Here is a 13,995-nt window from a genome sequence, read left to right as displayed (position 1 = left end):
GTATTACAGCTTGGTGCGGCAAGATGGCCTCAAGTTCATCATCCAGCCCTTCATTCAGTGTCAACTTTTGCTTCAACAAACTGGTCAATGATCTTTCAGCCACCTTGGAGCCTTCAAGTTATTTTTGGTGTTCAGCTTCAGATTAATGTGTACAAAAAGAATACTTTACCAGCACATCTGATGAGAATATTGCTTAAAATTAATAAAAAAAATAAAAAAAAAAAATATATATATATATATATATATATATATATATATATATATATATATATATATATATATATATATATATATATATATATATATATATATATATATATATATATATATATATATATTCTAACGGTTAACTTGTTGTTGTTTACATATTTTAACAATGTCTAAATGTTGCTTGAATTTCAAAATGAGATGGCTCAAAAGACATTGACTTTAATTGTTCTCTGCTGGAAAGATGTGATGTACTTGTCATATTATAGCTGTGTGAATTGACACGTGTATGGTTTGTGTGTGGCTGTCATCTGGAGAACCAGATGAAGCCAATTAGTCCAAATATTAGGTTTGAGGGAGTGTTCACACATGCAGTGGATGTGTGGGAATGATGTGGAGGGGGACACACTGTATAGGGTTCCAAACAGGCTGCGTAAGCCATAACATGAGCCACATAGTTCTGTTCTTTGACCCCATGGAAGAGGTGAGCCATGGGGCCTTTAGCGTAAATGGCCACGTCCTCGCCGCCATGTGTCTCGGCGTCAAGAGGGACGGCGGCCTGCTGCATGTACTCCTCGTCATCTGCAAATCAAATGAGTAGAGTGGAGAACGCTGATGAAACCACAAAGCACACGCTGAAACAGCGTACATCTTCAGGCAGTGGGTTGCAATCTTACTTTTCCCTATACGATAATTAACTGTTTAACTTTTGGACTGTAATTGCAAGTCTCATTTGCCAGTTGTGAGAATGATTCTTTCCAGGGCTAATCAGTCTGTCCACATGTCCTGATCACTTTGCCAGTCTTCAAAATCTAACATGGGGCCTTTTGGACACTGTGTCTTTTTATAGACACCCATGAATAGCTGTCTTTGCTTGTGTGGACTTCAGAACCAATATTCAGTCAATCAAGCCAATCGGCATGTAAAACGTATTTTCATAGGACTACGAAATGTATGTTTTCCATCAACTATGTCAAATTACATACATATAATAATCATATCTTTATCAGATCAAGCAGCATGAATATGATATATGCATTTTACAAATGAATCCCTCAATTGTCATGAACCAAGGTACCAGATGTGTTTAAACAGATGGTTTTAACTACTCTTTCATCGAGGGCTTGTAAAACAAAACCATCCCAAGAAAGAGTAGCACACACCAAGTATGAAATGCGATGACTGAGTCAAATGGTGCGGAAAAAAAGAAGGAAGAACTGCTTCAGTGCATGTAGAGTGTTCCACAAAAAACAAAAATAGTTTTTGTTATGGAGTTACACATACTGTCCAGTACATTTACACAAAAGTGTTTAAAAAAACAGAGAAGAGCTTGGGGACTCCTATAAATATAATAGTTGAACTTTTGCTTCCTAGTGATTAAAAGCAAGCTATAATTAAATCAATAAACCCAAACAGGTTTGGCATCTGAAAGTTATTATCATGTCCTTACAGTAATCCACCATCGTGATGTTCCCTCTGGTTCCATTTACGTGCACATAACCGGGACCGTTGGCGTACAGGATACTGGTGAAAGGCATTTGGTCATCTGCTTTTTTTGGTGCCAGACCTGGTCGCAAATCATGAAACAAAAATGTGATGAATAAGAATAATAATATACCATTCAAAAAGAACATGAACTTAAATTATTCATACCAAAGATTGGATTTCCTCTGGGTGTGTTGCCACCAAAAGTGAAGACATGAGAGTGGTCAGCTGTGACGACGGTCAATGTATCAGATTCTCTGGTGAGCTGCGAAGCGCGATCAATTGCTCGGTCAAACATCACAGCCTCCGTCAGTGCAAGTTTGGCGATGCCATCATGGTGTCCATGATCAATTCTTCCTCGTAATGGGAAACAAGAAAAAACTGAATGTCATATTTGTTCACAAATTGCTCCTGTTCTTCAGTACACACCTATCTTTTGTATTGTCAAATTATTAACCCTTCCTCGGCCAATGCGATTTAACGGGGATCCCGTTTTGTAGGTGAAGATTTTGGACATACAAAGGTTGTGTTGTGTCTGACTCCATGTTATGATGAAAAACAAACTTCCTCCAAGTTGGACGCAAATAATTCTCAGATTTTTTTTGGTATGAGGAACAATTAAGATTCAGAGGGAACTTTATAGTTCAAGCTGACACTGCATTTAGTTTATTTATGGATGGATGGATGGATATGCCTTTATTAGTCTCACAGTGGAGAAATTTCCATTTCACAGCAGCAAAGTGATGAAAGGAATGAAAGTAGAAAAACAAAAATATACATGAGCTGCTGGAAAGGCAGCCACTCTCGCGGCGTCCTTTGAAGTCAAAAGAACAAAAAAAAAAAAAAAAAAAAAAAATTGATTTGAATTGAAAAAATGAATTGATTGGTTGCATTGTGTTTGTCTAGACAAGCATTTCAGTACTAACGTGCAATTTATTATCATGCCACGTTTTCGATTGCTCATATAAAGTACTCATCTTCTATGAAAAGAAAATAGCCTTTTGGATTCTTGCTCAGGATTTGAATAGCTTTCTCCGTCATCTCCACAATAGACGGATCTCGGGTGGTGTTTCGGAAAACTTCAAATCTCATGTCCTTTGGCTCAAACAAACCTGGAAAAAGGTAAGATTAGACATATTGTTTGGAGTTGTATTTATACATACACATTTTATGTGGACCAAATAATATATACGTATATAGTTCTGGTAGTAGAAACTACAGCATGTGAAACTAAAAAGTTTGAGAAAGTAGAGTGACTGCTAGGAAAAACATGTTGTAAACTTGACTGTTCACAGGTGACTTGAACAGCGTTGGCCAAGTTTTTCAGAGGCAAGGAAGGTGAGATTTTTAATTACATCGTTTAGCACAATGGTGGAAATGGGAATATCCATCCAGCCATTTTATCTGAACCGCTTAATCCTCATGAGGGTCACAAACGTGCCGGAGCCTATGCCAGCTGACTTTTGGATCTAGGCGGGGTTCACCCTGAACTGGTAGTTAAACAATCCGAAAATAACAATACATTTGGCTCATGGTATTCCCCATAGGGTTTTAGAATCTGAAATGACTTGAAATGAACACCGAAGTACTTAAAACATGCTCTGAGCGCCAACAACAAATGCATCTCAAAATAGTGGTGGATAAGTACAAATGCAAAGTACAGAGTGGAGTTACCAGAAGTGGTGATATAACATGGCAAACACGAGCTGAAGACCTTTGTAAACAATGAAAACCAATTGAATAAAGAATAACTGAATACTGTTCGGAGCCTTTTCATCAATGTCGTCATGAAAATACTTCCAAAGAAACTAAAAGACTTTTGTTCACATGGCCAAACAGAAGGCAACAACATGGTGCATGGTGCATAGGTAAAAGAAACGTGCCTTTGGGTTCCTATCACCATTGGAATGAGTTAATGACACACGGCTATCAAGTTACAATGTCACACTTTGATGACTTCATACAGCCATTAAGATGAAAGTGTATGCGTTGTTTCTGAACCCTACAAAGGTTCACAACACTAGATAAGATGGAAGTTGGTAGTCTGGGAACAGATATGCAAATGTTGGCGTATGAAAGGTTGTCAGAGCATTCCTATAGTAGTTTCAAGCTTGTTGCCTGTCGTATTTGGATTGCAAGTTAAAGGTTACTCACCCATGAGTCGATCAGTAGTTTCAACGTTTATTTCATCAAACTCCTTCCTGTGCCAAACATAGTGTGAAATCTTGCTCTGAAAGACACAATAATGTACACACAAGTCAAATCATTAACATTATCTAACGTGTGTCATGTTGTTAAGAGCCATACAAAGGACTATTTGTGTTTTTTAAAAGCCATTTTAGATGACCCTACTGGTTTAGCCTTTAACCAGATATCTATAAGGTTCCTCTGGTCTTGACGGTCCCCCTTGCGAGAGTTGGAGGTTGGATACTCAGGGTCCGAAGTGCCTTTTGGTGTCATGTACATCCTCCCTCCTCCCAAGATCACCTTAAAGGAACACCAAGAGTCATCATAATATGTGCTACATCGGTTCAAATAGTCAAATAGTGTATATATATATATATATATATATATATATATATATATATATATATATATATATATATATATATATATATAAATCAGATTCGCCACCAGCCCAATAATTTTTACTGTGGGGCAGGTGTCTACCTTCATCCGATGCAATTCCACAAATTCAAAATATTGGGCAAAAAAAATTGAACAATATTCATCACAATTTTTAAAATAACATAGATGATCTCACATCAATGTCGACGTTGGTAACTAGTTGGGTGGCAATGTCGACACACCCTTGATGGCGTGCGCTACTGGGAAGATCTGCATCACTATACCAGCTACGGCTGACTGAATGGGCATAGGCTGCAGCCGGTGATGCATGCTGGACTCGAGTGGTGGTCACGATTCCAACGGATTTACCTGAACAGTGAAGAAAAGTCATGATTTGTTAACATTATAAAATTGTGAAACTAGATTAACTTCAGAATCCCGATAACGTCTAACGTGACCTGCGAGGCTGCTGCACAAGTGTGTTACTTCTTTTAAAGTCTATTAACAAGTGTTCTACTTTATTGCATTTAAAGGCAATTTTATCTGTTCAAAGTTGATAGGGAATTGCTTAGATCAGTCAAAATTAGCCCAGATAACACCAGTTTAAGTCTCGCATAAAAACCATGAGGACAGTGCATTTCCTAATTGTTCGTTCTGCATCCTGTGCATTAATGTTCTACTCTTAAATAGGAATAGAACTGAGATTAACTTGTGCAAAAATGTGTCCACTCCAGTGCCAGGGTTTTTGTCATTTTTGCTGAAGTTGCAGGACCGGCAGAATATTGGATTGGATTGGATTTACCTTTATTAGTCTCACAGTCGAGACATTTACATATCACAGCAGCAAAGTTATGAAAAGTTATTTTGAGTTTTAGGACTACATAAGCATTCAATGCACCGTAAGAATCCTTAAACTTGCTTCTTTCATCAGAACAAAAGTTAATTCCTAAGTTATACATCGGTCTGGAGTTGTCTGAGCTTAAAATGGGAGCGGCTGTACAAAAGGCAAATGCCTCATGGGAGGGAAAAAACATTGACAGAGGTCTGATTAGAGCTTTATCGGCACCCCCACCCTCGTAAGAAGAAACAAAACCTGAAAAAAATCGGCAATAGCACCCCACGTCATATTTTCAATTCCCGAATAAATTCGGGAATGGCAATGAATGAGTTTACAATTTATAAAGAAGTTTGATATGATGAAATATATTCATTTCTCTATAAAAAAAACATTTGTTTAATAGCCCTGCAATCCTTAGACAAAGAATGCAAAATGACCTTTTGGGCCTATTCTGAACTGTCCCCGATAGCCATTGTTAGTCCTTATCAGAGGATTGTTTTATAAATGTTATTAGACAGATAAGAGTCACTTGAATTTGCTGACCCTTTACCTTTGGCCTTTGCGCGTCGCAGCACGGAGGAGACCTCATTGCCGAAGGTGGTGTTACATTCATAGGCCACTGCATTGCCGCTCAGTCCAACGGTTTTGGCATTAGCTTTCACTCCACAGTGGTAGGCCGTAGCTGTGCTAGCACTGTCTGCCACTTGCTTGTCTACACTGTAGGTCTGGTGAGAAGAAATGCATTTGCTAAAAATGGAAAAATATAAACACTATACACTTATCAATGTAGTATGTAATATAAATGATTGTAAAAACATAATTAAGGTAGGACAAATTTGACCGTTTTCCAAACTGTCCATGTATTTATTTAGTTTATTATTTTTTTTTTTATCTATTTATTTATTTATTTACACGTTGATGTGTTTGTTTATTTTTATGTATGTATGTATTTATTTATTTATTTATTTATTTATTTATTTATTTATTTATTTGTTTATTTATTTTTTTATTTATTTATGTGTTTGTTTGTTTGTTTGTTTGTTTGTTTGTTTGTTTGTTTGTTTGTTTGTTTGTTTGTTTGTTTGTTTGTTTGTTTGTTTAGATATTTTTGCTATAAACCCCAAAAGTAACCGTATCTTATTTTTTATGCAAACTAAATGTCAAAACCAAAGCAAAAATCTCAAACTTTCTTCTATATTTCAAATGTGCGTCGATTTTTTTTGTCAACAGCTCTTTACTAAAACATCTCCTTGCATGTAGGGGCCGCCACCACTCTGTCTTTGTGTGAGTTTGCGAAAATCTGACATATGTTCACCAATCGGCATTGCTAATAGTTACTAAAAAATGAACATAGTTTGTAAATCGTCAACCATTACAAGGTACACATTCGTACTAAAAAATAACATATTTTGTAAATATTCAACCATTACAAGTTACATATGCGATTTCATTCCATGTACAAAAGCTACAAACACCCACTCTCCTTCATGTGAAGAAGTAGATGTACTATTTTTTACTCTTTTGCTATCTGTTTTCGATCTCAGTCACGGTGTGAAAATATTTAACTAACATGTTCAGTTGCGAGTCAAACTGACCGATTGAAATTATTTTCAGTCCGAAGTGCAGTAGCTCAATGAACTACAAACATTAATAAATTGTGATTATTGTAGTTCATTGCTAGAATTATTTTTAAAGATATGTCAAACAATTTAAATTATGGGTCTAATTAACGTTGTACATTAACTCAATTGTATTTTTGTACAAACAAATGTAGAAGAAGTGGTTTAATCCTTCATCCACAAATGCAATCTTGATCAGAGTACAAGGGACTCCCACCAATGTAAATTTCTCCACTGTGAGACTAATAAAGGCAATCCAATCCAATCCAATCCAGCCAATGTGGAAATAGTGAAAATCCTCATATAATTGACACCCATCAAATTCAATTTTATATATACGGTAAATTTATTTTTAATTAACCCCCAGAAAACTTGACTAAATGGGAATAAACCACCAAAAAGCAATCAACAAAAAAAAAACTCATTTGACACCCCTGCCTCTCATAGAAAGGGAAGAAATAAATTGCAAACAAGTAGGTAAATTTGCGGGTGCCGAACTGCGAGTAAGCATACTGTAGTTGTATTAGTAGTGGTTGTTACAATGTACTCTTGCTTTGAAATTATGTTAGTTAGTTCCCTGTTTCAAAAGATGTAGAAATATTTCTGAGGAAGACAGATTAGACCTAACACACGAGAAAAGACTGTATTTAACGTTGAAAGCACAGCTTTAAACTTTCCATCACTCTATGATTATTATAATTAAAGAGATGTTGGATTCAACTTTGATCCCACTTTAAGTCTCTTTTTCTTTTTTTTCCACAATGACAGCATTTTGACTTAAACCATTGACTACCAAGTTTTTTCGAGCTAAACGTCTTAGTGAGAGGGGAGGAGGCATCATATAAGGAGAGCAAACCATTTCAAAATGTTTCACAGACTCACTAACAATTGAGCTTCCTGTGGCATTTGTACTGAATAGTGAATATCGGACCCAGGTGTCCCACATTGTGATTAAAAGGAAAACTAAGTGGTCACCTACTAAATGTACTGTAGAAAACTGAGTGGTCACATATTAAATGTACTGTAATCCAATACAAGAACTGTTTCATCAAAAATAATAATGTTTAGCATTGGTTATACAGTCTGTGGGTATGAATTAAATAAAATCCAGTATATGACAGAGGTAAAATATTCTTCATATAGTATCTATTAAATATGTAGTGTAATATGTTGTCACCTTAGAAAGTGCCACATATGGAAAGGTGTCCATGGCCAGTACTGTCTCCTCCCCTGCATTGCCCTGCATTTGACCTTCCAGAATTCGAGCTGCTGACACAGTGGACACACCCATCCCTGGAAGACAGTGACTGACAAGTTGGTTGAAGTTTGATTTTGTTTGACTTGCCAAACTGAATTTCTACTTAACCTGGTTAAATTGAAAAGAAAAAAACTAAATAAAAAACAAAACATGTGTTAAAAATAATACTTTATCTGGGGATATTTGAATGAGACAAACAAGTCAAAAGAATCAAAGATCACAAATTGTAAAATATGGTTTATGGGAAAGCAGAAATCAAAGTATTGGGTTGATCTTCTGTCTTAAAAATTACATTCTGTTGTATGTTATAAAATAATAATTTAATCAATCTTATTTTTAATATGCCTTTTCATCCTTTATTTCAGGTATTTTTTACATTTATTGATGAAACACTTTGAAGACTTTGTGAAAGATTGACGCACGCCAGGTTTATTTACAAGATATTGTTTTGTATTTTGTGGTCAATTCATGGCCTTACTGAACCTTAAAGGTTTCCAAAGGTCCCTCAATAAGCATCCAAAATCCAAACATGGCATTTTGATCCTTATTTTAAAAGAAAAAAATGTTTGTTTGGAGAAGGACTATTCCTGTCAAATTAAGGTAAAAACAGGATTTGACTATTTTCCAAGTAAACAATGTCATACCCATTTACATCAACTAAATGTATAAATTCAATTCTGTGGTTTTCAGACTGTTTGGCAAGTATTAAGACCACTGTTTAAAGAACAGCTAATGTATCAACATGTACATAGTTACTACTGTACTGCGGAATTTACTGCACAGCATAGCTTTGCAGCAAACCATTCGCTTATGTTAAACTTGTGTTTGCCATCCATCCATATATTCGCTGTACTGCTGATCCTCACTCGATTCGTGCATAAATTGTAGACATTTTTCCCCATGTTTCTGAAGAATTAATCTTCAAAAGTAGTAGAATGATTAAGTTTGTTTTGCTGTAATCGGAAAACATTCAGGCTTTGACAATAATAATAATAATAATAAATAATAATAATAATAATAATAATAATAATAATAATAATAATAATAATCTGAGTTATGAGATCAACATTTTAGCTTCTATGTTTAACTAGTTGCAGCTGGCTTGAATAATAAAATAAAATAATAAAAATGTACATTTGCTTGGAAGTTTTGACTACAAGACTAGACAAAGACAAAAATCGCATTTATACTTAATTGAGGTGGAACCAACAACAGGAAAAAAAGCTATTGCCATTGAGGAATGGAAAATTTTGCAATTGTGAAGATGAGAGAAGATGGAAATATTACACGTTGCATAAATATTGCCATACTGAACAAATCAGTTACATTTTCCAAATAAACCTTTGGTAGACCAATGGAAACAACAGTACATTATGGTAGAAACATTATGAGGGCTGTATAGAAAGACGCTAACTTCTGTTTGTGACATTAGCAAGAACTGAAAGCAGGCAGGGAGGTATGACAATGTACAGTTTGTATAAAACATCGTGAAGTAAAGAGCAGATACTGCACGGCATGAAAAAAAAAACAAAGATGGGAATGAAGGCGAGCATTCCCAGCTTTGGGAGTTTCTATCCGATCCATATGTAAATTGTAGTAAACAGTGCTTGGAAATAAAGTGGATTTAGATGTAATGGGAGAAGTGACCCACCATCTTGTCTTGTGGCAGGCAGACATTTGATCCATCGATAGGACACTTTGATTCTCTCTTCTTTCATCAATAATAAGAAACAAACTGCTTTGACAGAAATATTGTTTGTGAACGCAGGATTGTCCATGTCTTATGTGTTTTGTTATATTATTTTTTATGTGTTTTGTCACGTTATTTTTTTCTTTTATTTTAACTGTTAAGTAAAGTACTGTACTTTGTTTCAGTTGCAACTGTTGTGAACCTGTAAACATTTAAAGCCCAATTGTGTGTGTTGATGTGCGTGTGCGTGTGTTGATGTGCGCATGTGTATGTGTGTGTGTGTGTGTGTGTGTGTGTGTGTGTGTGTGTGTGTGTGTGTGTGTGTGTGTGTGTGTGTGTGTGTGTGTGTGTGTGTGTGTGTGTGTGTGTGCGTGCGCTTGCGTGCGTGCGTGTGTGTGTGTGTTTTGCTCCAGTGTTACAGACCTAATCTGACAACCATCGCTGCACTAATCGGCATTGCCACCTGAATTGTCACTCCACATCCTACACCTTTGCTGCAAAAGAGTCCTCGTCTCTGATCTATATAATGACTGTCAGACAATGTCATGATGCATTTAGATTGTCTGTCGCCCTGATAAAAATAATCCCGGATATCAAGGTCTAGTTTCGCATTTAGGTTTAACATAACCACAACCTTTTCATTTTTCTAAACAAACTGCAGTTTATTAGTTAAAGTCGGGGTGAATATTCAAGTACACTTATTCTAAGAATAAAACTGTGATTTCCAGATAAAATAAGGCAAAAAAAGGCAATCCATGTCCATTAAGACATGCTTTGAGGAGTTTCATGCGGAAGAGCCTGAAAGCCCCGAGTCCAGTGACGTGCAGTCAGTGGAGGGAGGTGAGGCAGTGCCTCATCTGTCATCATGGAAAGCTGTTATGGAAATATCAAATGAAAAAATAAATTAAACAGTTAGATGTATTTAATGATTTGTACTTTAAAGTTCTTGTCTATTTAACTTCACCGTTTTAGGATTTTTTTCAAAATCGCTGAATTTACCGTTCAAATACTAAGTAGAGACGAGCAGTGACGTCATTGATGACGTCAGTGTCTCACCAGCCATGAACCTCACCGCACGTCACTGCCCGAGTTTCAACCCTGGCCAATACAAATGGAATTTACTACAACATAGAACATGAGCCAGGCCCTTGTGTCCACCATCAGGGATGTCTGACCTGACAAATGCGAATTTTGCTTGGTGTTTTAGATCGGGGAGAAACCCGGATCCTTTTTTTGTTTGGTTCTTGCGACAAAGGTGAGGAGTTGCCATACTTTTCTCATTACCATTTTAATTCACTCCACCCAGAGCCATATTTATTTAAATGAATTGGGGGTATTGGCATGCTGAACCTCACTCAGATTCACACAATCTGTTCCGAATGGTTGGTCCAGGCAGTAATTTTCCTTTTTAACAAACACACATGGCCCGCTTATTCGATCCAAATCCACTCAATTCAATAGAAAAGAGTAGTTTGCAGCTACCCACAAAAACACATTGTCCTGCATGCGAAACGGAACTCTACTTTTTTACAGTTTGTCAAACAGTAGTTTGAATTGATTTCTGACCAAGATTGCATTCACTGTTTTTGATTGAATACAATTCAAAAATAATGACAAAAAAGTATACCATCTCCCAGAAACAAGATGATATTTTTGGCCTGGTGCTCCCGTGGACGGAGTTTCAACGCAGCATCCAGCGTTGACTTGGCCTGGGCATCCCAGTAGGCTGGTTCTCTTTCATGTTCATACAGGACTGTGAAGATGAGCAAGAATGTGATAAGCTCTTGTATTGAACATATGAATGGATTGTGACACCATATCAGAAGATTTTGCTTTTCCTGTCCTGTTAGGTCTAGTTGACTATTTAACACATCGACTTGCCATATTTAACTGACCCACCTTCAACCTGAACAGAATCATACTAAAATGATCATGGAGCCACAATGTTTTCTGTTTATTAAGACACTGAGGTGACAAATAGAAATACAAACAGTTGACATCCCTCCATTTTTCATAAATTAATAGACGAGAGAAAAAATTTGCTTCACACCACTTTTATCCATGTGCAGGATTTGTGACTCCTCTCTCTGTTGCACACCTGAGTTTGTGGATTCTGTTCTGAGGGAAAGTTTGTCCTTGCACACATTAACATGTTGAGTTGACCTGCATCTGCACACACAGTGCTAGAAATAGCCTAACCACAGGGACCACTCGTATTCATGTTGACTGCTCACCTTGGCTTTCCACTGCAGCCCAATCTTCTGCCAGCAACAGAGTTCCCAGAAGAATGAGCGGGAGATTCCGGAGCCAGCGAAGTGGTGTCTGCATCCCTGGTCTGATCTGAACTGGAGGCTGAAGATGCTGGACACAACGCCAAAACGCTAAAACCAAGCCCAAAACAGCAGAGGTGCATGGAGAGTGAGACCTGGCTTTTTAAAGCCCCGCTGGGTGTGTAGTATGGAAGGGCCCTCGCCAGTTCATTGGCTTGGAGAGAATGTGAGAGAGGGAGGAACCTGAGAGAGACCAAGAGAGTGAGAGAAAGTGAGAGAGAGAGAGAGAGAGAGAGAGAGAGAGAGAGAGAGAGAGAGAGAGAGAGAGAGAGAGAGAGAGAGAGAGAGGGGGGGGGGGGGGCAGACTTGTCCAAAGAGAGAGAGAGAGAAAGAGAGGTGGGGGAGTCGAGAGCTACAGACCACACTGGAGTAATGTAGTATCACAGCCCCTCTCTGCCCTCTTTTTATTGTTTTAAAGAGTTACTTTAATGTAGTCCCCCCACCCCCGCCCCGCCCATCGCGAGTCATAGAAACTTGAATGAGCCCTTGATGTGGTAAATGTCTAACAGCAGCATGGGCCCCGGTTGAATATGGGAGAAAAATGAGTAGGAGGGAAAACTGCTACACTATTTTTCTTGGCATTCAACACAAGACAAATCCTAACCATTTCTCTTTCCATTTCTACCCCCTGCCCTTTGAAAAGAACGCTCATGTTATTCTTGTGTATGATTGGCTCTTGATGTGCTCTGTTTCGTATGAGTGGAAAATGGTTACTTTTCCGTTTCCACCTTCGTTGTCCCGTTTTGCATTTAAAACAAGCCAATATTTTCCTTCCTTTACTTCTCACCAAAACAACAATCACCCATAGTTAGCATGTTTCTGCTGTGACTTAGCAGAGTGCCGGCAGGATAGAAATGCTTCTCTCCTGTGAAAGTACAAGAGCTAATGTGTGAAATGAGGTGATTTGAGCCGACTCTTGTTCAACACGGCCAGAGGAATCACATTTCAGACGAGCAACTCTCACCTCATGAACCTCATTACAGCATTTCTCCATTCTGCCAGGCGCTCAACCGTTGCCAACAAGGCTTTATGGTTAGTCAAGTGCTTAATGAAAACAGCGGTCAAACTGTACTGTAGAGCAGCGTTGTGGTTGAAGAAGCCAACTCCACATGAACTGGGAATACCACTGGCGACATGCATCAACATGATACACTTACTTGTTAGGGCATGCTCCTCTGTCCATTCGTCATGGGTTGGCCCTTGAGAGAAAGTCAAAATCATGAATGTAAATAGCTGTGGGCTGTTTTCCCTGTGGCTCATCCATCCAGACAAATGTACATACAACCACTTATTATCGCAGTTGTCAGAACTTGTCGTGTTGCAGTAAAGTGAGAGATTTTGTTTGCTTTTCTCGCATCCAAAACAGAAAACAGTAATATGATTTCTTTGTTTTTACCTCAAACAGATAAACCCAGATAATAACTTGAACATTGTCTTATGCAGCAAAATACCCCTCCCCCCTCAAAAAAAAGAACAGCACATTTGAATTAAGGATTTCACTGCGGCAAAATAAAGGAGAATTTTAACACACAACACACACATCCATGTTGTAATTTAGTACCTGATGTAGAATAATAATTTATCATGTTTAAAAGTGCCGTGCTTTGCTGACCAATTAAACAATGGGCCTACAGTCAAAGCGCAGATCGCCACAGTAAATCTGATACGGCACGATGAACTGTCGTCTCAATCAAGATTCTAGAAGGTCCGGCCTTGCACAGAATTTAGGGCTTTAGATACTCCTTTTCCACCAAAGTTATTTACGGCTTAAACATCCTGCACAAGCGCCAGATTACAAACTTATCAGTTCTTGGAAAAGACAACCAATTAAAATGTCTTATGTTTTACTGCTTGCAGCTGTTGGTGCTCAGAACGCCCAGAGGCGTGGCATTATAATCAAGAAAACTATGTTTACTAATATATCACTGTAATTTACATATACTCTCAATAAATAGCTTGGCAGAGGGGCGCAGAATTCAGACGTATGTCATCTGATGACT

The 13,995-nt window shown here is 37.7% G+C and overlaps 1 protein-coding gene across 1 annotated transcript; it reads right to left on the bottom strand.

Moving 5' to 3' along the window:
• Positions 1 to 351: 351 nt before the first annotated feature.
• On the bottom strand, positions 352 to 12,127 carry alpi.1 (alkaline phosphatase, intestinal, tandem duplicate 1). The gene is made up of 11 exons (XM_089000471.1): positions 11,900 to 12,127; positions 11,293 to 11,418; positions 7,895 to 8,010; positions 5,649 to 5,823; positions 4,457 to 4,629; positions 4,045 to 4,179; positions 3,847 to 3,922; positions 2,670 to 2,804; positions 1,861 to 2,052; positions 1,658 to 1,774; positions 352 to 789 (listed from the first exon to the last, which is right to left on the bottom strand). Exons 1-11 carry the CDS (start codon positions 11,991 to 11,993, stop codon positions 515 to 517), a joined length of 1,614 nt encoding a protein of 537 aa, XP_088856597.1. The 5' UTR covers positions 11,994 to 12,127; the 3' UTR covers positions 352 to 514.
• Between the last annotated feature and the right edge of the window lie 1,868 nt (positions 12,128 to 13,995).

Source organism: Hippocampus bargibanti, linkage group LG07 (assembly GCF_051943395.1).
Source record: "Hippocampus bargibanti isolate YZ-2025 linkage group LG07, ASM5194339v1, whole genome shotgun sequence".
NCBI lineage: Eukaryota > Metazoa > Chordata > Actinopteri > Syngnathiformes > Syngnathidae > Hippocampus > Hippocampus bargibanti.
Note: the sequence above shows the minus strand (reverse complement) of the source record. Positions and strands in the feature narration are given on the sequence as shown.